General features: G+C 38.2%; 1 protein-coding gene and 1 long non-coding RNA gene across 2 annotated transcripts; one reads left to right on the forward strand and one right to left on the reverse strand.

The window, feature by feature from the left end:
• The first annotated feature begins 85 nt into the window (after positions 1 to 85).
• LOC122408368 (uncharacterized) lies at positions 86 to 714 on the forward strand. The gene is made up of 2 exons (XR_006260468.1): positions 86 to 186; positions 262 to 714. It is a non-coding gene; the product is annotated as an uncharacterized lncRNA (long non-coding RNA).
• Swip-1 (EF-hand domain-containing protein D2 homolog Swip-1) lies at positions 513 to 20,681 on the reverse strand. Its single transcript, XM_043415099.1, has 4 exons — positions 19,793 to 20,681; positions 2,673 to 2,820; positions 1,628 to 1,762; positions 513 to 1,362 (listed from the first exon to the last, which is right to left on the reverse strand). Exons 1-4 carry the CDS (start codon positions 19,960 to 19,962, stop codon positions 1,225 to 1,227), a joined length of 591 nt encoding a protein of 196 aa, XP_043271034.1. The 5' UTR covers positions 19,963 to 20,681; the 3' UTR covers positions 513 to 1,224.
• Between the last annotated feature and the right edge of the window lie 1,232 nt (positions 20,682 to 21,913).

Raw genomic sequence — 21,913 nt, forward strand, 5'->3', positions numbered from 1 at the left:
ACACAATAACCTCCACACTAATAGCCCTAGCCCGCTATTCTTCGCCATTATTCACACTTGAGGACAATTTGACAGAACGAAATTTCCCTATAATTCGAATCAGCAGCGTTCGTTTGAAAACTTCTTAAAAAATTGACAGATGGCGCTAATTGCTGCGACCAGCACCCGGTACCAGCTGAGGTTGAGGTATTTCGCCAAAACTTTTGGAATCTTGACTAAAAAATAATGGAAACTTCGTTAACTTCAATTTTCAAATTTCAGTGGTTATATTCAATAAAAGGAAAACCGATAATTATGGAACGTGAGTACGCTTCAAAAATGACAACCAATTTTTTTTTTCGCCATTACATTCCCGGTTCCATTAGTCAGTAATACACTGCGTCAAAGGGAATTGACATTATCCTTTTTGCACCTGCGTTGAGATCTGAAAAATTAAAAAAAAAAAAGCTATCTAGAGTACAATGTACACAACACACACACGCGTAAAATTTTATTGCAAAAAGAAAAAACAATTTTATATAGTCACAATAATATTTATTCTGGCGTGTTAATTTGCACTCGTAGATGATCACGTCGATACAGTCAGGAAACACAGAGGTTGTAGGTTGTCTGATGTAACATTAAATGTGTAAATATAATATTTATAATATAATAGTACATTTTTGAGTTACACTTGTTAACTAAAAATAAAATAATACTCGAAAAAGTTAAAATCAAAGGAGGAAGAAAAAATAACAAAAAGTATTATGTACAGATGACAGCAGGCTTAAAATTATGTCAAAATTTCTCTCTCCTTTTTCATTTATATTTTTTCGTAAACCACATTTATAAAATGACGAATATTTCATAGGACATAGATAAAGAAAAATCTAAAATGATAAATGATGCTCAGTCGTGCGTGTTTATCTCAATTTTTTAGTCTTCGAGACATCTCAAATATTTTGTTACCTAATTTCATCAACTACGTTAAAAAATATTCAAAAAACAGTGAGAATTTGAAAATTGAGCCATTCTCGATTAACGGTACGTAAAATTTCTCATGTAATTTACATTTTTTTTTGTCAATAACTCCAAAACGAATGTATACTTCTCGGGTCTAAAGCGTGTCGAAAACACGTCCAATTTTAAGGCTAGACGTAATCACATTTATTCTAAATTTAAAACCACGTAAAAGACTCTGGAACAACGAAACGACGTCTAAAACAATGTTTTCTTCGTAGAATATTAGTTATTTCCGAATATTGCTGCGCGCTCTCTGAACTGCGCTCGTCGCGCTGCTTTTTCCTCCTCTTCTCGCTTTCGCTCTTCTTGCTCCTCGCGAATTTCGTCCTCGAATTTATTCGCTTTACGCAGTTGCTCGATCTGTGGGAAAAAAAGGTTCAAGTAAATCACTTTTAGGACATTTAAATATCCTAAAAATAGTTTTTTTCTGCTCTAATTAAATTAGTTTTTATCTTTTATTTTTTTTCCAATTGGACCAATTTCAAAAATTAGCTTTCCGAACAAGTTTTTCCTCCGTACAGGAAACAAACATTTTTCCCATCGAAATTGACGAATCAATTGCATCGTCATCGATCGTTGAAAAACAAAATAATTTTTCACATCGAAATAATGAATCTCATCGTACTTTTGCTTCGAAAAAGTGTTTGGCGCCAGTGACTCCAACTTCATCGACGTCGACTTCCGTTAAACGTGCCAATTGTCCCAGTCCTGAGTCCTGCTCCAATTCGCCAGCTCGTGCTTTTCGATAGATCAAAAGGAACTGGAATAAAAAAATAAAAAAATTATTTTTACATTGGAAATAAAAAATTTCACCATGAAATTATCATGAGAGCCAAGGAAGGGTTATTCGCGTATGGAATTCGTGGAGTTCTGAATAAGCCAGATGGTATCATGTTACATCGAAGGCTTTTGTGACATGAATCATCCACGCGACTGACCGTTCCATCAGGTGGACGATTCCAACTCGTTCGGAAACGTGTTATTTTCTTCATTCGATCGTACAATTGCGGTGTAAAAAAATATACTCGTTTCCCCTTAATTTCAGGGGATTTGAAGTACCTGCTTCTCGACACGTGTCATTTCGTTGAATTATGGTCGAACAACGCCGTACATTTTCGTGACGTTTTATTTTGTGCAACTTAAAAAGCCATGCTTTTATAATTTTTTATGATTTAAAATCGCGATTTATTGAAAATATTATTTTTGGCAACTGCTTTTAAAACTTTGCGTAAAACGTAACGATCGGAGCCCTTTCGGATTTATCGAAGACGAATTTGAAAGAAAAAGCACTCATAATTGAAAAGCATCGGAAACCGCGAATAGTCGATTGTCAATAAATATTGAATTATCGATGGTTTTTCTTCTGAGAAAAATGTATTCGATGAATGAGCGAGGACTCGACCTTTGCAACTTTAAATGCCAGAGAGAATGAACGAGGGATAAAAATACGCCAGTTTTTTCACAACTCCAGAGCCTCTCGCAGCGGTTGATTCAACAGACAAATGATAGATAATCACGTTAATAACAACGTCAATAACAAAATCAATTTGCTTCACAGTGATTTTCATTTTTGTCTTTTGTATGAGGAGAAACTTGATTCGGAATCGGCCGATGTTACGGTCTCGTTGAAAATGTCGTCTCTCATTATGGATTGATCGTTATGAGCTGACCTCTCGAAATGAGATGCGACCGTCATCGTCTTCGTCGACTTCCTGAATCATCGCTTTCAAACCGAGATGCGTCTGAGGTGCGCCCAGCACTTCCATCATTCTCTTCAGTTCAGCAAGGTCCAAAAAGCCGTCTTTGCCATCGTCGAATCTGAAAATATTCGAATTTTTATTCGATTTTTATTTCGTTAGATATACAAATGAGATTTTATCAAAATCCCGATATCGTTGTTAAAATTCCTATGTATTGGGAGGAAATTCATTGCAATCGTGAGAGCCTTCGATGCAATATTAGTTTTGAGAAAAAACAATGAAAAATAGCGTTCAAAGACAAATATTTTCGTCCCTTTCGTCGTCTTATCTGAACATTAAGGAGAAATTTGATTGAACAAAATTTCATTAAGGGGTCTACCCTAATTAGAATTTTCGCAAAAATCGATTTTTTTTATTGCATTTTTTGTAAGTTTACATATTTCAAAGTATCTTACTGAAATTTCATAAATTACGTTTTTGGACGGCTCCTTGATCAAATCTCTGAAACTATTCAACCGATCCTTGCCAAAATTTTATCACGTGTTCTTTATGACTACAGCTATAGCGCGTATCACACGAATTTTGAAATTTTCAGTGGAACTATTTTTTTTTTTTTTTTTTAAACGATGAAAAAAATGTGCTTTTTCGTAGTTTTTGGAATAAATGGTCGCCATTTTGTCATTTTTGAAAATAATCAAAAATCGTATGATATGTGCTATGGCCATTTGCTTACTGAATCTAAAACCACGTTTTTTCTCTGATCATCCAATCGAGAGATTTTATCAACGGCACAAACCCACTTTTTTGGACCTGTCTTCTCCCCCATTTTTTTGCACGAAAACTGAGTAAAATAAATATGAAAAAAATGTTTTGTGTATTTTAAGAGCGTATTTTTAAGGCCTGACAATTTTTATATCCATATTTTTATAATTTATTCAGGTCAACAAAATTTGAGAAAATAGTCTTTTTTGCCTGTCCAATTAAGGAGAGTGGACAACGAAATCAAAACAATCAGAATTTGATAAAATTTGATGATAACTTTCTTGGCATCAAGTATACAAATACAATTTTTTTCAAATTTTTTTACCACATGGTTCTCGAATAATTGAGCGTTAAATCGAAGTTCTTATGCACCAGATGTATAACTGTATATATGTAAACTCTATGATTATACACGTGAACTTTAGTGTTCAATTACTCTGAGCTATGTGGTAGAAAAATTAAAAAAATTTATATCGTCTTATATATTTTTAAAGAATACATTTACCAAATTTTATGAAATTCTTATCATTTAGAAATTCTTCATATTTTTAACATGGTTTAGCATAGCAAAATTGTTCCGTCGCGATCCACTCTCCTCTACTGAGTTTTCAAAACGCTTTTAGACCAAGTTCAACGTACCGATTAAACTTATCGTTAGTAGATATGTATTCAAGAATATTTTATTAACGTGAAAAAATATTTAAAATGATAGTTTTGCAAAACTATCAACCGATAGATGCAAATTTCAATGATGACACATTTTCACAGCTATTTATCAAAGAATCATCTGTATTTTTTAACCGATTTTATTGCACCAAGTCTCATTTTGTTCCTCAACCGATCCTCTACGAATTCACCACGTAGATTTTCCTTTGAACTCATTCCTGAGAGAAATTATTAATGAAAAAGTTTTTTCACTTAATGAACAATTAGCTGCAACGGTGAAACGATCAAGTTAAAAAAACAACTACACGGTGGATTGATAGAGGACCAGTTGACGAACAAAATGAGACTTGTTGCAATAAAATCGATGAAAAAACGCAGATAATTCTTGGAAAAATAAGAGTGAAAATGTGTCAGCATGGAAATTTGCATTTATCAGTTGATGATTTTGCAAAACTAGCGTTTTTAATATTTTTACATCTCAATAAGATACGCTGTAATACAAATCCACTAACAATACATTTAATCGGTAAGTTAAACTTGGTCTAAAAGCGTTTTGAAAATTTAGCACTCATTTGACTAGCATGCAGTACAGAAGTTACCTTAAAACTCCAGAAAAGAAACTGTTCAAAATGTGAGCATCGAAAAAAATGTTGAAGGTCGCTCTAATGACTTCAATATCTTTTTTCCATGTTGACTATCTCGATATAGAAATTTCTGTTTTTCAGTGGGGCAACAATTGATACAAGTATTTGATGTAGCCACGACCGACCTAAAATTTGGGTTCTTCAAACGAAAGTTCAAAGTCCGCTTTCATTACGGTCTGGAAACTGCTTTTTTACATTATTTCATCCAGTAGAGGATTGAAAAAATGCAAAAAAAATCGTTGCCAGTAATTTGAGCGACTTTTCAACAATTTTTTCGGAGCCCAAATTTTGGGAGAATTATTTTATTGTGAAATCCTAACAGCTGTTAAAACCAATGGAAAGAAAGGTTCATTTTAAATCCATCTCTAATGACGTACTTGAATTCCAGTCGTTCTCAACCGAACTGTCAAAACAAATGAATTTTTATTAAACTTGCAACATTGTAGAATGAAAATGAGTTTTACAATCAGTGAAAACAACGGTGTTCGGAGGAAATCCAATGAAATAGGAACAGGGTTTGATGCGAAATTAATTTTAATGCCAAGCGAGTTAAAATGAAGCTAATAGTCTTCCCAGGAGCCTAGAATAAGTTCAGTGTTCTTTCTAAACGGCCTTTTTCCGTCGTTCTTATAACAAATAATTCGAGTGTTGTTTTTCCCTCGCTCGCGTCGTATAATCTCAGGAGATTAACGAAAGGGAAAAAGGCACTGCAACGATTGGGACATTAACCTCGGAAGTTAAGAATGCGCGGGAAAAACGAGGCATTCGCGCTCTCTCGCTCGCCGAGTGGAAGCAAATTGCGCAACGTGCTCGAGACAAAGTGAGCAACGATATTTTCACGAATGAAAGTTCTCTCGGGTTAGCCGATCAAGCGATTCGCGCGCGAGCGTAGAATGCTAAATCGCGTGGTGAAACTATAAACTCGAGTCGATTTTTCTCAGTTTGTTTCTCCCCTCCCCTTCGTCTTTCCTTCTCTCTATGGGTTTGTCAATAAAAATTCTCTCTTCGCTGCGACAGTCAAGAGACGAGCATAACAGAAAAAGAACATTTTTCTGTGCACGTTTTGTCATGAAATTCAATAGTGAAAATATTCATCGATTAATATTATGAGATTGAAAAGTGTCATTCAATAGTAATCTTGCTTCGGGGCGAAGCCACGCACGTGGGACAGAATATATTTAATAAAATCGCGTCTTCAGAGGCTTCGGTCTTTCCTCGAATTAATTCAGTTATGCAAATGTTTGATTCACTCATCATTCGTATTAAAAGAAATCCGAAATTCGACGAAGAAAATTGAGTCATTGAAAGTTTTATAAGGTGCGAGAAAAAATTCATTTTCATTCATTTTTTCTAAATCATGATAACAGTTCAGATTTTTTTATTATAATTACGAAAAAAGGTCATTTTTCGTAATAATAATTACGGTCGAAGTTCCATTTTTTGTAATGACAATTGCGATGAAAAATTCATTTTTCATATAATCTGAAAAGCAATCCACTTCCCTGCGGTTATTACAACATCTGAAGTCATTGGATTTGACATAAATTGTAGCGAAAAATTCGTTTTTTGTCGTAAGACAAAAAGCAATCGATTTTCAGCCGAGTTTACTCGCTATAAATGACGCTGAAGTTTGCAACGTTCGAGTCGAACGAAATGATCAAAAAAACTCTCGAATAATTCCAGTAAATCTCCAGCTTTGTTCCCTGCCGAATTTGCGTTATTTTTCAATCCACGTGAATAATTCGTGAAATGAAAAAATGATGAATGACAAATATTTTATTCCTTCGTTTCGTTGGACTCTGACTCAAATTACAAGAAAATATTATTTTTCGTAAATTATAACGGAAAATTGATTTTCGTAGTGACCCAAAAGGCGATAAATTTCTATCCGAATTTACTGGAGCATTGGGACTCTTCAGCACTGAAATTAAGTCTCTTCCGATTTAAAATTTCGTTTTCGTCTCTCAGAGGCTATTGCCAGGAATAAGAACCGACGAATTCGTGAGAAGACACAGCTTTGTCGGTACAGACGATGAAAATTTCGCGTGGCAGACTCAAAGTTGCACAATCCTTGCGGCAGAAGCGTTGCGCAGTGAATTCCAGAGCAGGAAATTGTCTACGGTCGATAATCTATTTAAGCCGCCAGCGGAGCTCTGCGGAGCTATTACGAGCGGCTCGATTCTTAGTGCAAATTTCGAGTGCTTCTCACAATTCCCTGGCTACTAACGACGAACCTTAATAATCTCTCCAAGTCTCTTTCGTGCTGCATTATTTTCCAAAAATCGAAGATTTTCTCGCTTCGACGGTTGGAATCATTTTTCGGATCAACCGAATCGAGGAGGTTCGTCATTTTTCCGGCGGATTCGTTCGTGAGCTCGATTTTCAATTGATCAAAATTTATCAAAAAAAGAGAAATCGAGGGAAAAATGATTTCTCGAGGCTCTCGCGTGTGAAAATGCATGCAAATCGATCACGTGAGATCAATGGAATGAGGAGAAGCGTAATGGGAAAGCAGCTGAACATTCCACGCTAGAATTCGCTTTCATTGAGCCCCGTGAAGTGATTTCCTGTCAGCTTCCGCTTCCCCGCCGGTAATCGGGTGCATTGACATCCAAGTTTTCTAGTCCCCGCGGTGGGACTCGAATGAAAAGGCTCTCCGGCTCATGAATCGCGAGGAGGAAGAGGTTCGATAAAAAATCAGAGAAGAATCGTTCACGAGCCAATTCGGTCGTCGGCGTTTCCAGCCAAATCGACTTTTCGTCAGCAGAAAAATGTTCACCAAACTGCAATCGAGTGTCAAAAAGCGAGTTACTTATTTTAGAAACGAACCAGGCTGCCACGCGTCCTCGTTGATCCGGAGATAAAGCTTGACCTTGAAATCTTAAAGCTGAACGACTTTCAACGCACAAATTCATGTGCGTGCGTCAACACTGGGATCGAGGCTCCCGGCCGCGAAGCCGAGGCATCGAAATATATCGAAAACAACAACAAAACGTCGTTACGCAGGAACGAAAGTGCTGGAACGACGGAAGCTTTGTCCGCCTGGACGAAAAAACCTCGTCGAATGCGTCCAGCCAAATGAAATTAGCAAATTTGGCTTTTAGCCCGTTTTTGTTGGGTTTGCATGCAACGTACCGGCAACAGGAGCGGGAACGAAAAGATGCGACAAAGGTTGAGGAGGAGAAAGCGTCGTTGTAATGCCCCCGACGGGACGAGGAGTGAAAACCGTTTAATCGATAAACCTTGGAAGCCTTGAAAACTACGACGTCGACGCGACTTCTCGTTCATTTTAGTTTCTCGAAAATCGTGCGTTGATTTCATTGGTGCAGCAGAAACTTTCTGCTAACGGAAGCAAAGTCTCAAGGTCACGAGTTTCATAGGTCAATTAAACATGGAGAGTGTCACGATGCACGCGCTTTCGGAATAGCCTCTGCGATCAATTTCATCGTAAATATCATTTTTATTCTTAACATTTTTCATTCGCTCTTCATAATCGATTGGACACGTGAAATGTTAATTTTTTTTTAATTTTTCCCCGAGTTTTCTTTAAACATCGACATTTCCGGCCTTCTTTGTGAAAAATTCGACGAATTTTCGAATATTTTCATCGAAAACGTCGAAAAAAAATGGAAATTTGATAGAAATTTGTGCCGCAAGCGGAAAAACGATAGAAAAAGATGGTTCGTAATCGTGATAATTGACGAATTCATTTCCGTTTATCACGAGCATAGAAAATAATGTAAAAAACATGAGAATTTTTATCGGAATGAAAAAACGAGTGAGAAAATGGGTTTTGGCACAAAAAATAGTGGAAAAATCGAACAAATCGTTTTCGAAAAGACCGATGAATGTGCGCGATGAAAAAAATATTGAAAATAAAAAACGAAAGATAAACTTCGAGGATTCGGTAGCCAATAATTTCGGTTACTGGACACTCGGGAGAGAATCCCGCCTCGTTGACGTTTCTGGAGAAGATAAAAATCGGTTGAATTCGATGCCGGGGCAGGTTTATCCAGCAATTCAACGGGTTGATCCACATCGGGGAATCGTAATGGAATCTCAGCGCTCGTGGCTATAGTTCCGCGATAGAGACTCGTTCGAGTTTACCGGAGAGATAGTAAAATTCGTACTCTACGGAGAGGGAATGGGGATTGTGCGCATATATACTTGGATGGAAGAAAATACGCTGCGACCAGCAGGGAGCACGAAGCATAGAAACCGGAACTCGGTCAAGGAGAGCCGCGGCATTTCGTCGGCACGTACGATTCGAAGTAACGAGAGCGATGTGCGTGCTCGAGCTGCAGGGGCCGTAATTTTTGACAGTTCTCGATAACGTTTTTAATCCCGATGATATTTCCGATGTTTGCCACTTAAATGCGAAGCTTTATGACAAATTCTCGGGCGGCCTCAGTGTTGGAATGAAATTTTAACGAAAACATTGCGCGAGGCATTTTTTCGTTCGATTATATATCGAGCCAGAGACGAAAATCGAATCGTATTTTTCGCGGCTTTATCGAGTGATCGAATCAATACGAGATTTCTGCGAGCAGAAAACTTCTGTTTAGTCTCGCGACGAATTGACTCGCGATTCGAAATCGATGACGCGTTGCGTCACGAAACGAGGATCGAAGGTCGGAATTCTTTGTGGTGCGAGATCGCGGAGGGCGTCGAGGATCGACAGCGTCCGATGTTTATTCGAATCGAGACTTCTTCACGCGCTCAGGATATTCTGAGCAATTGAGTCGTTGGAGGGACTTCTGCGAGCTCGTACTCGACGCGGTATAAAGCTCGGCGTGGACGGGGAGTGCGGGCTCGCAACTCGCTGCTCGCATTCGTCAATTCTTTTTCCTTCCGCCTCATTCATGCCCGGCCGCATTTCTCGCTGTTTTCCAATACATCGAAATCCGATTCGGAGGAAACTAGCCACAGGACTTCGACAAATTTAATTAACCTCCGTCCTCCAGCAATCGGGTGGAAACTCATTTAACGGAATTCCCACGAAATGTTTCCTTTCCTTCCAAATTTTAATTTTAAAAAATATCAAAAACCACGTGCCGATATGAGTTCGACGTAAAAAAACGCAACGCGGCTTTCCTTTCGCTTTAACATGAAAATACAGGAAAAAGTAAAAACACGATTTTCCCCTTTGTTGATGCGTGCGAGGCCTCCCGAGGCTCTCTGGGCCGGGCCAAATTTAGCTCCCGACACGAAGCCACAGCTCGCGAGTCGCCGCTCGCGTTGCGTAGTAACCTCTCGAGCGGCCGTTGCACGGCTAAAAGGGAGAGATTTCGACGCGTATATATGTATCTACGTGTTTACATGGGTGTACAGACTGCCCTGGAATTCATGGAAAGCTCCCTTTCGACACCCTGCCCGGGGGGTCTTCCTTCGCTTTGGTACTTTATAAATTTCATTTATTCTCCAACTGCTGACATTCGAAGTATTTTCGGCTACCGAAAATCCCACTTTCGGCCCATGTTTACGTTTTTACTTTATACCTTATACTTTTTCTTCGGTTTCTAGTTTTTTTCGAGCTGCTCGAACATTCGAAATCTACGCGTGTGGCAATAAGGCGGGAAGAAAAAGAAAAATCACTCGATTTTTTCAATGTTGGAGACAAAGCAATCCGCTATTTTTGACCCGAAATCGTTCAATTTTTACCTCCGAAATTGAAAAACTCCTCGATCTTTCAGAATTGGAAGGAAAGTCATCCGATTTTTCAAAATCAAACTTTTTATTTTAATTCCAAGATTTTCTTGATTCTGCATTGAACAAATTTTTAATGAAAAAAAGAAATTTTTTTAATTTATCGAAATTCAAAAATCGTTTTTTGAAAATCGCACGGAAAATCATTCGATTATTTATAATTGAACGAAAAATAATTGAATTGTAAAAAAGTAATTCGAATATTCGAATCGGACGAAAAACGATACGATTTTTGGAAGGATTTCGATGTAAAAAGTGAAATGAAATGAGCCGAAATCACTGGAGAGCCGAGAAACCAAAATTTCATCCAACTTTTAGACTGAACGTTGGAGAATTTTCGTTTCGAATTAACTTTGAGTTCAAAGTATCCGAAATCGATAATTTATTATGCACTCGTATTTGTATCTCGAAATAAATAAAATCGATACTTTTTTTACGACGTGGCAAACAAGCTCGTCCCTGTTCCGTGCACGAAATCCGTCAGCGGCATTTCGTGCGTGACATTTTCGTGGTTTCGACTCACGTAGATCGCGCGCAGAGCGCAGAGTCGCCGCTAACGGCAAAACGGTGTAGCATATGCACAAAGCCAGAATGTGTAGGAAATACGAACTCGAGTCGTACATATTTAGCGTACGAACTAATCGTGTCGGGTCCGTAAGCCGTTGAATAACGAATTTCACTCATCTTTATACAAAAGCTCAAATATTTACATTCCGAATGAAGGACGGTAGCGGAAGGGAGTGGGAGGACAAAAAACTGTGAAAAAAGGCGTCGTTCTTGTGCCAAACGTGAACGTTCTTCATGCACACGATTATCGGATTCGATCACGCGCCGTTCCCTGCGTTTTTTCGTGAGGAAAAAAACGGTCTGCGATGGAACGAGATTTCGGGAAAATTTAAGGAGTTTCGGTACAGGCGATACAATGTTGCCATGCTAATCCATGCTAAAAAAATTCAAAAATTCAAAAAGTTCAGAATTTTATAAAATTTGGTGAACATATTCTTTAGTGCCAAATTTGACGACACAAATTTTTTAAGATTTTTCTTCTACACAGTTATCGAGTAATTGATCACTAAAGTTTACGTTTAAGCATAGCGTTTCTATATATATAGGTATACATTCCGGGCATGAGAAATCTGCTTTAATGTGTAATTACTCGATAACTAAGTAGAAGAAAATTTTGAAAAAAATTGAGTTTTCGCACTTGATGTTGAAGAACATTATCACCAAATTTGATCAATTTCTTAATATTTTGACTTCTGTACCGAAACTCCTCAATCCCGAAAACTCGGCAAAACTGGACAAAAGAAAAATGAGAACAAAAAGACAGTTAACGATTCGAGAGAATCCACGCACACGATTGGACACTCAACGCGAGACAGGCACGAACAAAATTCCTTGCGAAAATGAATAAAATTAAAAACTCTAATGCCTCAGAGAAAAACAGTGAAATCGTATACGAGGAAGAGTTGAAATACGGAGAAAATAACACCGCGACTCGTTGTGAGCCTCCTGCATAAGGTGAGGACGGGTCAAGATGCGGTCACACCCGCGTACTGCCGCAGAGAGTCGCACACACAGGAAGTGTCTGTCGAGATAAACCGCATCCTATATATTGTTTTACAATGTGAAACGACACTGACCGGAGAGTTGGACGATCCTTGACTCCGGTAAACCAACGAATATATTTATTCCCATACGAAGAAATTGCTGAAATAATTGTTGCGACTGTTTTTCGATACAAAACCACCACCTGAAACGATTACAATTAAATATTCCGAAATTTTGCTTTTCGTCAAAGTCTGTAAATAAGGAAGATTCGACTATTTTTTTCGACCATCAAATTTTATAATTTTTTGATACTTGAGAAATGTGTCGATTCACGTGAAAAGCGAATTGTTGAGATCATGCCCGAAGTATCCTATTTTATGGGTGTCCAAATTCCATCGATTTTTACTCCCTGATTGAACATATGATCACTTCAAATTCATTTCAGAGTTATCAATTCGAAATTGTAAATACATTTTTTCAAGTAATGTTTTGGCGAGTGGAATAACAAGCCATTATGGATCAGTCGACTAAGCTCACTTGGAATTTTCGAAATTGAAATTCTCTGACACAGTTTGACCGATTAAAAAAAGGCTCTGTCAGCCGATTTTTGCCATTGTTCTGCGTAGGCTGACAGAGCCTTTTTTTAATCGGTCAAATTGTGTCAAAGAATTTCGATTTCGAAATTTGCAGCATCTCTCTCGCACTCACGGTTGCGATCCTCTTAAGGAGGGTGGATCGCGACGATACAATGTTGCCATGCTAAGCCATGTTAAAAATACTAAGAATTTCAAAATGATAAGACTTTAATAAAATTTGGTAAATGTATTCTTTAAAAATATATAAAACAATATAATTTTTTTTAGATTTTTCTACCACATAGCTCAGATTAATTGAACACTAAAGTTCACGTGTATAAGCGTAGAGTTTACATGTATACAGTTATATACGGTGCATGAGAACTTTGATTTAACGCTCAATTATTCGAGAACCGTGTGGTAAAAAAATTTGAAAAAAATTGTATTTCTATACTCGATGCCAAAGAATCTTATCACCAAATTTGATATATAAAATTCTGATTATTTTGATTTCGTGATCCACCTTGCTTAATTAATCGGAAATGCGTCACTGTCCGAACCCCAAAAATTTCACTCGTCCCTGGATAAAATACTACAGTTTTTTGTGCAAAAAATCGCATTAGAGAGCGCAAATGGTAAACACTAAGGGAAATGGATGGAGAATAAAGTATCAATAAAAAGACGGAAGGCTATGACAGGAATGGGCCAAGCCGAGGAGAAAAAACAAAATGCTGAAATAAGGACGAGTGCTCATTACCAATTTCGTTGAATTTTTAACCCTTAATAGTCAACTACCAAATAGAAATTTCGAGAAAATGGGACTTGTTGTGCCCTCGGTCGATAGTTCGAACCTTTGAGAAGAGCCTCATCGTTATTATTTGAAAGGGCCCGTTATAGTTTAGTATTGGTAGTCGATCAAAAATAACACGAATAGAATAAAATCGTTATGGTCGTTTCTTAAAGGTTCAAAATACATTGCAGTATTTTTATTTTATTTTTTTTACAGTTTTTCAATTATTTATCGTCCTCCAAAATAAGTGGGGTACTTTGGACCCCGTGTGACTATTACGCCAGAAACTTGAGGCGTGACTAGTAAGAAAATCGTCTCGAATTTATTCCCAGATCTTCATTACATGCTTAATTAATTGTTATTGTGTGCTTTTTCATAAACTTCGTAAGAAGCGTTCATTCGTTACATGGAAAGAAAAACGGTTTTTTACGCACATTTCCTTCACATTTAAGGACCTTTATCGCAATAACGAATAATACGAACCCTTCAAAATTTGATACGCGTGTCAGTCGACTGCCCATTTAAATCCTGTGTGAATATCGAGACTTTCCGGATAAAATCGTTTCGTCGATGAACTACCTTAATTCGAGGGCCACCCGGAAACGAGTGAAAATTAGCGGCGTCCGGGGCTCTTAAGTTTTGTGGAAAAAATTCCGAAAGATTTTCATGGAGCGTTGAAAAGCGTGAATTTTTTGAAAAAAATAAAGTGGAAAATGGTGTTTGTGATTGAGAAACGAATGTGCAGGGGGCGAAGCTCGCAGGCCGTCGCAGGCACGACCAAGTACGCCAGTGAAAACGTTGCGTGACAAATTATCAAATGTGAGAAATGAAGGAAAAAAACGAATGCGGTCTCGATTGCAGGGCATTGTCACGGATGCTCCCCCTGAATCACGGCAAATAATGAAAGTCGAAGACCGAACATTAATTCTGACTCATTTCTATCGCTCGAAGTTTAGAGAGAGCGAAAATTCGCGCTCTCCCGAGAAAGACCGAACGTTACGAACAATGGCTCGCTCAACGCCATTTTTCTCTCTTTTTCCTTTGAGACTTTTGGGTTACGCTGAAAAATTACTAGTGTGCTCCAGCGTTTCTTAGAAAGCACGAAGCATCAAATTTCACTCGCGTTAGATCTTCGTCGTTATTCGTCGTTATAACTGTATTTAAACCGCGCGTGTATATTCGAATCTGGAACAACGAGACGGCGGAGAATTCATGTTTACGATTCAATGTAAGCGAGTCGCGATGCACGCGAGTGCAGTTCCAGACTGTTTTGCCGTTTGTCAAGTCTGTAATTCGACTAGGAGTATCTCGAAAAAGGAGTTCTCAAAAACTTGCAGCAGTTTCCTTCAATTCGAACCAAATTCGAGAGCACAAAAATGCAGTGAAAAATGTATTTTTCATGTTTCCCGTTCATTTTTTCCGTCCTCGACGTTCCATTTCCAAGCTACAATTCGAAGTGACAAAAAGCAAGGGCGCAAGCTCGATTCGCTCTCGGAAATGAGATTTTAACGCGTAAATTCGTATTTCGAGAATTTTTCGTCATTTCGTTATCTCCGATGCAAATTCTCTTACGTTCGAGTGTGAAACTGTCATGAGAGAATAGAGCGATGCGAGTTCGCATGCGAGTTGCGTCACGCATTTGAGGTTTCGACGCTGCATGCCCCGGGGCCGATGCGGGGGGTCGGAAGTCGATGAATCCGTGCGGCAGGCACCGGTCGAACGAGCAGCGAGTTCGTTATTGGCCAAGAGGGTCACCGGGGCCTCAATTGACCGGAGAAACGTCCCGGAGGCATGGTTCGGCCCGGAGGTCAAAATAGGTCGGTTGTTTGGCCCGTGAAAGCGTCGATTGTATCGGGTCGCTTCAGAGAGGATTGAAAATTTCGCGATTCCCATAAATTTCAATTCGCTGACGACTTTCTTTCCTCAACGCAAAAAATTGCTTCAAAATAATAATAATAATAACGAGGGTACGAAAAGCTCGGGGGGTTGGAGGAGACGAAAAAGAATGCAGAAAATAAATGAGCGGGCGTGCTAAATTTGAAAAGAGCTAGGAAGTACGAAAAGAAGTGGTCGACGAAGAGAGGGGGGGGGGGGGGGGGGAGGAAAAAGATAAAGAAGAACAGAAGAAAGGCAACGTGCACTTTACACGAGCCCACTTGCCCTACCTTCGCCGCGCCACTTCCACTTTCGTCTCTTCCTCCTTTTCTCTTCCCTTTCGCTCCAGCACACTTTGCTTACACAGACACGCGCGCGCACACCGAACTTCGTTCCTCAAAGAGGACCAATCTTTGGTGCTTTGAGAGTGTACGAAAAAGGCCAAAAAAGTTTGTTAATACCACGCTTCTTTTGACCCTTTGCGTTATTCTTACTGTTTTATGCTTCGGTCAAGTTTTGCTTTCGTTACGAAAACTTTGGGCTCGGGAGCACTGCTGGCTGCGGATGAAAAATCTTGTCAATTGTCTCACTGCTTGGTTTTCTCGTCTCCGGGAACGTTGGTATGGAGAAGAACACGAGTTTCGAGCGAAACGATGGAAAAATTGTGTTCATCGAGGAACGTAACGATTTTTATTTTCCTCGAACTCGCTGCTTCTTTTTATCCAGCATTTTTCGGGCTTTGCACACTCGAAAGTACCCAATGACGTTTATCTTCTTTAATTAGAAGATTCCTCGTACTTTTTATCGCTATTCTGCAACGATCGCTGTTCAATATCTTCGACGAGCGTAATCGAAGCGTTTTGTAACGCGAATGACGACGATCTTGTTTCCAGGGAGCTCAAATTCACTTGATTATTAAACGAGAGCGCGAGCGCATGCGACGTTTTCGTTTCACGGATCGTATAACACACCATTCGAAACGATATTCAGTTGCGTTATGTATTTTTGCCTCGACAAATCTCAAGAACCAACCGCCCGCACAGCTTAAGGAGGGTCGATCACAAAATCAAAATAATCAGAATTTTATCAAATTTGGTGATAACATTCTTTCGCATCAAGCATACGAATACAATTTTTTTCAAACTTTTTTACTACGTGCTTTTCGAACAATTTACCGTTAAGGAGTTTCGGTACAGGCGATACAATGTTGCCATGCTAAGCCATGCTAAAAACTCAGAATTTTATAAAATTTCGTCAACATATTCTTTAGTGCCAAATTTGACAATACGAATTTTTTAAGATTTTTCTTCTACACGGTTATCGAGTAATTGATCACTAAAGTTCACGTATATAAGCATAGCGTTTCCACATATATTTACGAGCATAAGAAATCTAACGCTTTTAGACCAAGTTTAACTACCGATTAAATGTATTGTTAGTGGATTTGTATTACAGCGTATTTTATTGAGATGTAAAAATATTAAAAACGCTAGTTTTGCAAAATCATCAACTGATAAATGCAAATTTCCACGCTGACACATTTTCACTCTTATTTTTCCAAGAATTATCTGCGTTTTTTCATCGATTTTATTGCAACAAGTCTCATTTTGTTCGTCAACCGGTCCTCTATCAATCCACCGTGTAGTTGTTTTTTTAACTTGATCGTTTCACCGTTGCAGCTAATTGTTCATTAAGTGAAAAAACTTTTTCATTAATAATTTCTCTCAGGAATGAGTTCAAAGGAAAATCTACGTGGTGAATTCGTAGAGGATCGGTTGAGGAACAAAATGAGACTTGGTGCAATAAAATCGTTTAAAAAATACAGATGATTCTTTGATAAATAGCTGTGAAAATGTGTCATCATGGAAATTTGCATCTATCGGTTGATAGTTTTGTAAAACTATCATTTTTAATGTTTTTTCACGTTAATAAGATATACTTGAATACATATTTACTAACGATAAGTATAATCGATACGTTGAACTTGGTCTAAAAGCGTTTTGAAAATTTAACACTCATTTGACTAGCATGCAGTACAGGAGTTACCTTAATGCGTAATTACTCGATAACTAGGTAGAAGAAAATTTTTAACAAAATGTGTGTTTTCGCACTTGAAGAACATTATCGCCAAATTTGATCAATTTCTTAACATTTTGACTTCTGTACCGAAACTCCTTAAATCGAAGTTCTCATGCACGAGATGTATAACTGTCTGTATGTGAACTCTATGCTTATACACGTGAACTTTATTGTTCGATTACTCTGAGCTATGTGGTAGAAAAATCTAAAAAAATTTATATCGTCTGATATATTTTTAAAGAATACATTTACCAGATTTTATGAAATTCTTATCATTTTGAAATTCTTCATATTTTCAACATGGTTTAGCATGGCAACATTGCATCGTCGGGATCCATCCTGCTTAATTTTCAATCCACATCGCTTCGTTAGCCTCTTTTTCTATCCTTCTTCCGTAATCAGCTAAATGGCCCACCGTGGATTCGAACTGTCAACAATGGCTACCGATCGATTCGAAATCCAGTTCACAGTTCCATGCGTTCAATATTTTATGCAGGAACAAAAAAATACAAAAAATAACGAATCTCGTTGCATCATCGACTCGAAAGAACCGTCGGTCGTGATAAGATTTTTTCAAGTTCCCCAACATTTCGAGTTCTCGGTGTTGAAATAGACTTGAAAAATGGAAAAAATTTGTCGGAACTATAATTTTGAAACGGTACAAACTTGTGATTTGCCACAGAAGTTTCGAATTCAAATTAGTGTAAAAAAACGAAAACGAAAAAATGAAGGAAAAAAAGAATGAAAAAAAAATAAAAAACGATAAGTTAGTTTCGATGCAGTTATTCGTAGATATAAAAAAATGTATTCTCCGAACTCCGCACTTGTCAATTGAAAGAGTTACGTGACGAGAAGAATTATTCCGAGCACATATGTATTCCAAACGTCCAAATGGTCGAAGATGAAAACAGGCGATAAGATATCTCGAAGAGAAGAAATAAAAAAAGCCGGCTTTCAATTCGTACAACGAGAGATAACGAGGACAGTGCGAAGAAAAAAAATCGTTCGAGTAAAAAGGGAAAAGCATTGACGCGCACAAAAATCTATCCTGCTATCGAGCGAGCTGTTTTTTTTTTTTTTTTTTATTTTTCTCCGAGTGAATATTGTCACGTAAATGAATAATTTTGAAGCAAACTACTCGACAATCGTTGTTGAAAAAGGTCAGCTTTTGTTTTCACCTTGAAACAATCTTTATTTATTCGAATGTCCACTCTCACCTTTCGAGCGACAAACGATAAATCATTCCACGACCTCGATCGCTTTTACGCGATAAAAAAAAAATAATAATAATAATAAAAAAAAAGAGTTAGAAAGCGAATCGAACGTTGGCCACTCGTCCACATTTTCGACGTCGCCAATCCAAATTTGCGTATGTTTTTTTTTTTTTTTTTTTTTTTTTAAATCAATTCCGAGATACAAAGTAAAAGTGGAAATAATAAAAAATTGTCATTCGGCGTGTTTTCGCGAAAGCTGCTCATTAAAAAAATTATGATAATCATTCGTCACATCGATCACTAGTAAACGATGTTTTTCGAACGACCGAGGGAGAGAGAGAGAGAGAAAGTTTGCAAAAAACTCGTAAATTAAAACGAGCCTCGTTCGAAATGATCCACGTCGATTAATTTAATTATGAGAGAAAATATAAATAAAAATTTATCGAATACATTCTCAAGTGCAGCTGCGATTTCGGATGAAATTTTTAATTAACTCGTTGCTAATGCGATCGTCGGACTGACACATTCACTTTCTACTCTGAAATGTATATTTTTCGGGTTTTCACATATACGGTCATGTGCACAAGCCCCACCGAAAACGAACGTGACTGAATTATAGAATTTCTTCGTTTTTTCAAATTCGAGTTTTTATAAAAACGAAAATCTTTTTCAATCTACTCGAAATCACGGTTTCACATAATGTTCCAATTTTCAACCGAAAATCCTCCGCAAAGATAATTCAATGGAGAAAAAAAATTTCGTGCTCAGAAAAGTGCGCATTGAAACGTATTCATATCTCGACTCGTTCGACTGATGATAAAAATAAAAAAAGAAACACCGAAATCACTGCTCATTTATTTATCATGTCATTTACTCGAACTCGAAATTTCACGATATCATGGAAAATGACCATTTCACTTTCTCGATGTATCATCATCGTTGTCAGTTGTTCAGACACCATTTAGTTATCAACGAAAATTCGTAGAAAACTGATCGATAAACGAAGAATGATTTTTTTGGATCGCTGCACCTCGATTTTGTAAATACGACTGGAATTTCGACACTGGATAGCGAAATTTGAAAAAACCGTTTTGAGGAAAGGAAAAATGTCACAATCTCAAATGATTTCAATGACGTCAGACGTGACGACGAAAAAATCGAGAATTATTCCCCACCGTCGAAAATAGCGAAAGTAAATTTTCTTATCTACGCAAATGATAAAACTCACCTGTTGAAAGTTTGTTCGTACTGTTTGATTTCGCGCCTGGTAAGTTCGTGAAATTCGGTGAAGACGTTGACAAATTTATATTCTTTTTTGACTTCTTTGCCTTCTTCGAGTTCGTCGTTGATTCTCTGTCTCCTGTTGAGAAGATTGCTCAGTTCGGCGTCTGCGGGCATTGTGTTTTGATTTGAATCCCTCCTCAGAAAATGTTGGTTCAATTTTTTATTTTCTACTTCTCGGATCAGCAGAATGGGATACGTTTGAGGACGCAGGGCAGACGGAAGAAGGGAGGAGAAAAAATATTTTGCAGTTTCTCCACTGCTATCGTCCGTTTCGTTTTGTGCTGAGGTTTGTCCGCACACTTTTCTCTCTGTTCGCCTTCCTCGCCGCGATTTCTCGCTTTTCAAGGCCAAGGAGTATCGACGCTTTGTCGGGAGGTGAGACCCCAACGGACTCTATATATACGTATGATCAGCACGTTTAGCAAAACTGCGTGACCTTCGACCACGTGGTACAGGACCACCGGAGAGAATTATCGACCGCACACTTTTCGCGGCCAATACGATGCAATTTTCCTTCTCTGTCGCCGCGACCCAGTAACTTGTGATTTTCCAAAATTTTATGGCTAATCCAATGAATTTCGGTAGCGCACGAACCCTTGTGAATTTATCGCTTTTCTATTGATTTATTTTCAGTGAAGAATGTCGATATCGACGTTTTGACAGCTGACGACAAAGTTTCTTTGTTTTCCGATTAAATTTTCTTCTCAGTTATTGTTCTCATTCTTCGTGCGTTCTTATTGACAGGTGAAGATTTCTCGATCCCAATAAAATTTACCACGTCTATACCTCGCGGGGAACACGCGTTTACTGAAGCGAATTGTTCGAGCTCTCAGCGGTCTCAGCTGCTGTGGCGCTTGATGGGTGACTTCCCTCTCCCAGCTTCGCTGTGGCCCCTTCCTACTCGTGCTTAGAAAACGATTCCGAAGTACGCACCGGTTTCGACTTCGGCGCTTGCGCGCACCTTCGGATTATATTTTACCCTTTGTTTCCGAGTAGAAATTTTGAAGTCGATTTTTTTAGAGGATATCCGACCGATGATGTTTCGAGTGGTGCTAGATTCACGGTTTTCGATAAAAACGGGCTGAACATTATTTTTTTTCGGTGTTTTTTTTTTAGATTGTAAATGGACAGTTTCAAACTCATTGGCCGTTGGTTTATTGAAAAAAATTGGATCGCTTGCCGATTCGGAATGTTTCGTTGGCTGAGCCCTCTCGATTTCCCGGAATTTCCCACTTGCTTGGCGAATGGCAAGGTTTTTGTTCAGTTTCATTTCATTGTGAAATTAATCGTGCCACTGTGCTCGAGGCGTAATTTTTTTTTTATTTCGAATAAATAGAATTTCTCCTGTCTCGAAGGAAAAATTTCTTGTTTTTCGCATCGATTGTTGTTGAGCGACGAATGCAGGTGTGTGAAAATGACTTTATTTCTTACGAGTCGATTCCTTTGTGCGATCTCTAACGCGCGTGTCACGCCTTTTTCGTCGAAGTGTAAAACAAAACAAATGAACGAACAAGAGAATTAATAACTGTAAATAAAAAAGGCGGCAAACTCGTAGCTTTGAGATTTAAATGAAACATTTCCGTATGAGAACGTGAATCATTATTATTATTGCGTTTGTATACGTTCACGTCGCGTATGTTTATACGCGCGCGCGCGAGATCTTGCGATACGTGTGTTCCGGTGTTTGCCGAAACGGGACGACGTCCTATGCGCAATTTCACGTCTACGATTCGAGAACGAGAGAGTTGTTTATCCATTACTATTTCATACGGATTTAAAAATTGCTTGTCGCGCGTTCGTCACGTGAGAGTTAGAGAAGCAAAAACATCAAGCATTTCTCGTGTTGTGCGAAGGAACTCGCGCGCGAGAATCGTGCGACAAAATCGTCCAATTTCCCAACGCTTTTTTCTCTGCTCGTTATTCTTTCCGTCACGTGACGTCCCATAAATATTTTCACATTCGTCGTTTTTACCTTCGCGATTTGTTTTATTAGAATATAAAAGACATGTTGAAATTTTTCCGTTGTTATTAAAAATATGTTTTTAGAATCTTTGCAAATTGAAAA

The sequence above is a fragment of the Venturia canescens genome, chromosome 3 (genome assembly GCF_019457755.1).
Source record: "Venturia canescens isolate UGA chromosome 3, ASM1945775v1, whole genome shotgun sequence".
NCBI classification, from domain to species: Eukaryota; Metazoa; Arthropoda; class Insecta; order Hymenoptera; family Ichneumonidae; genus Venturia; species Venturia canescens.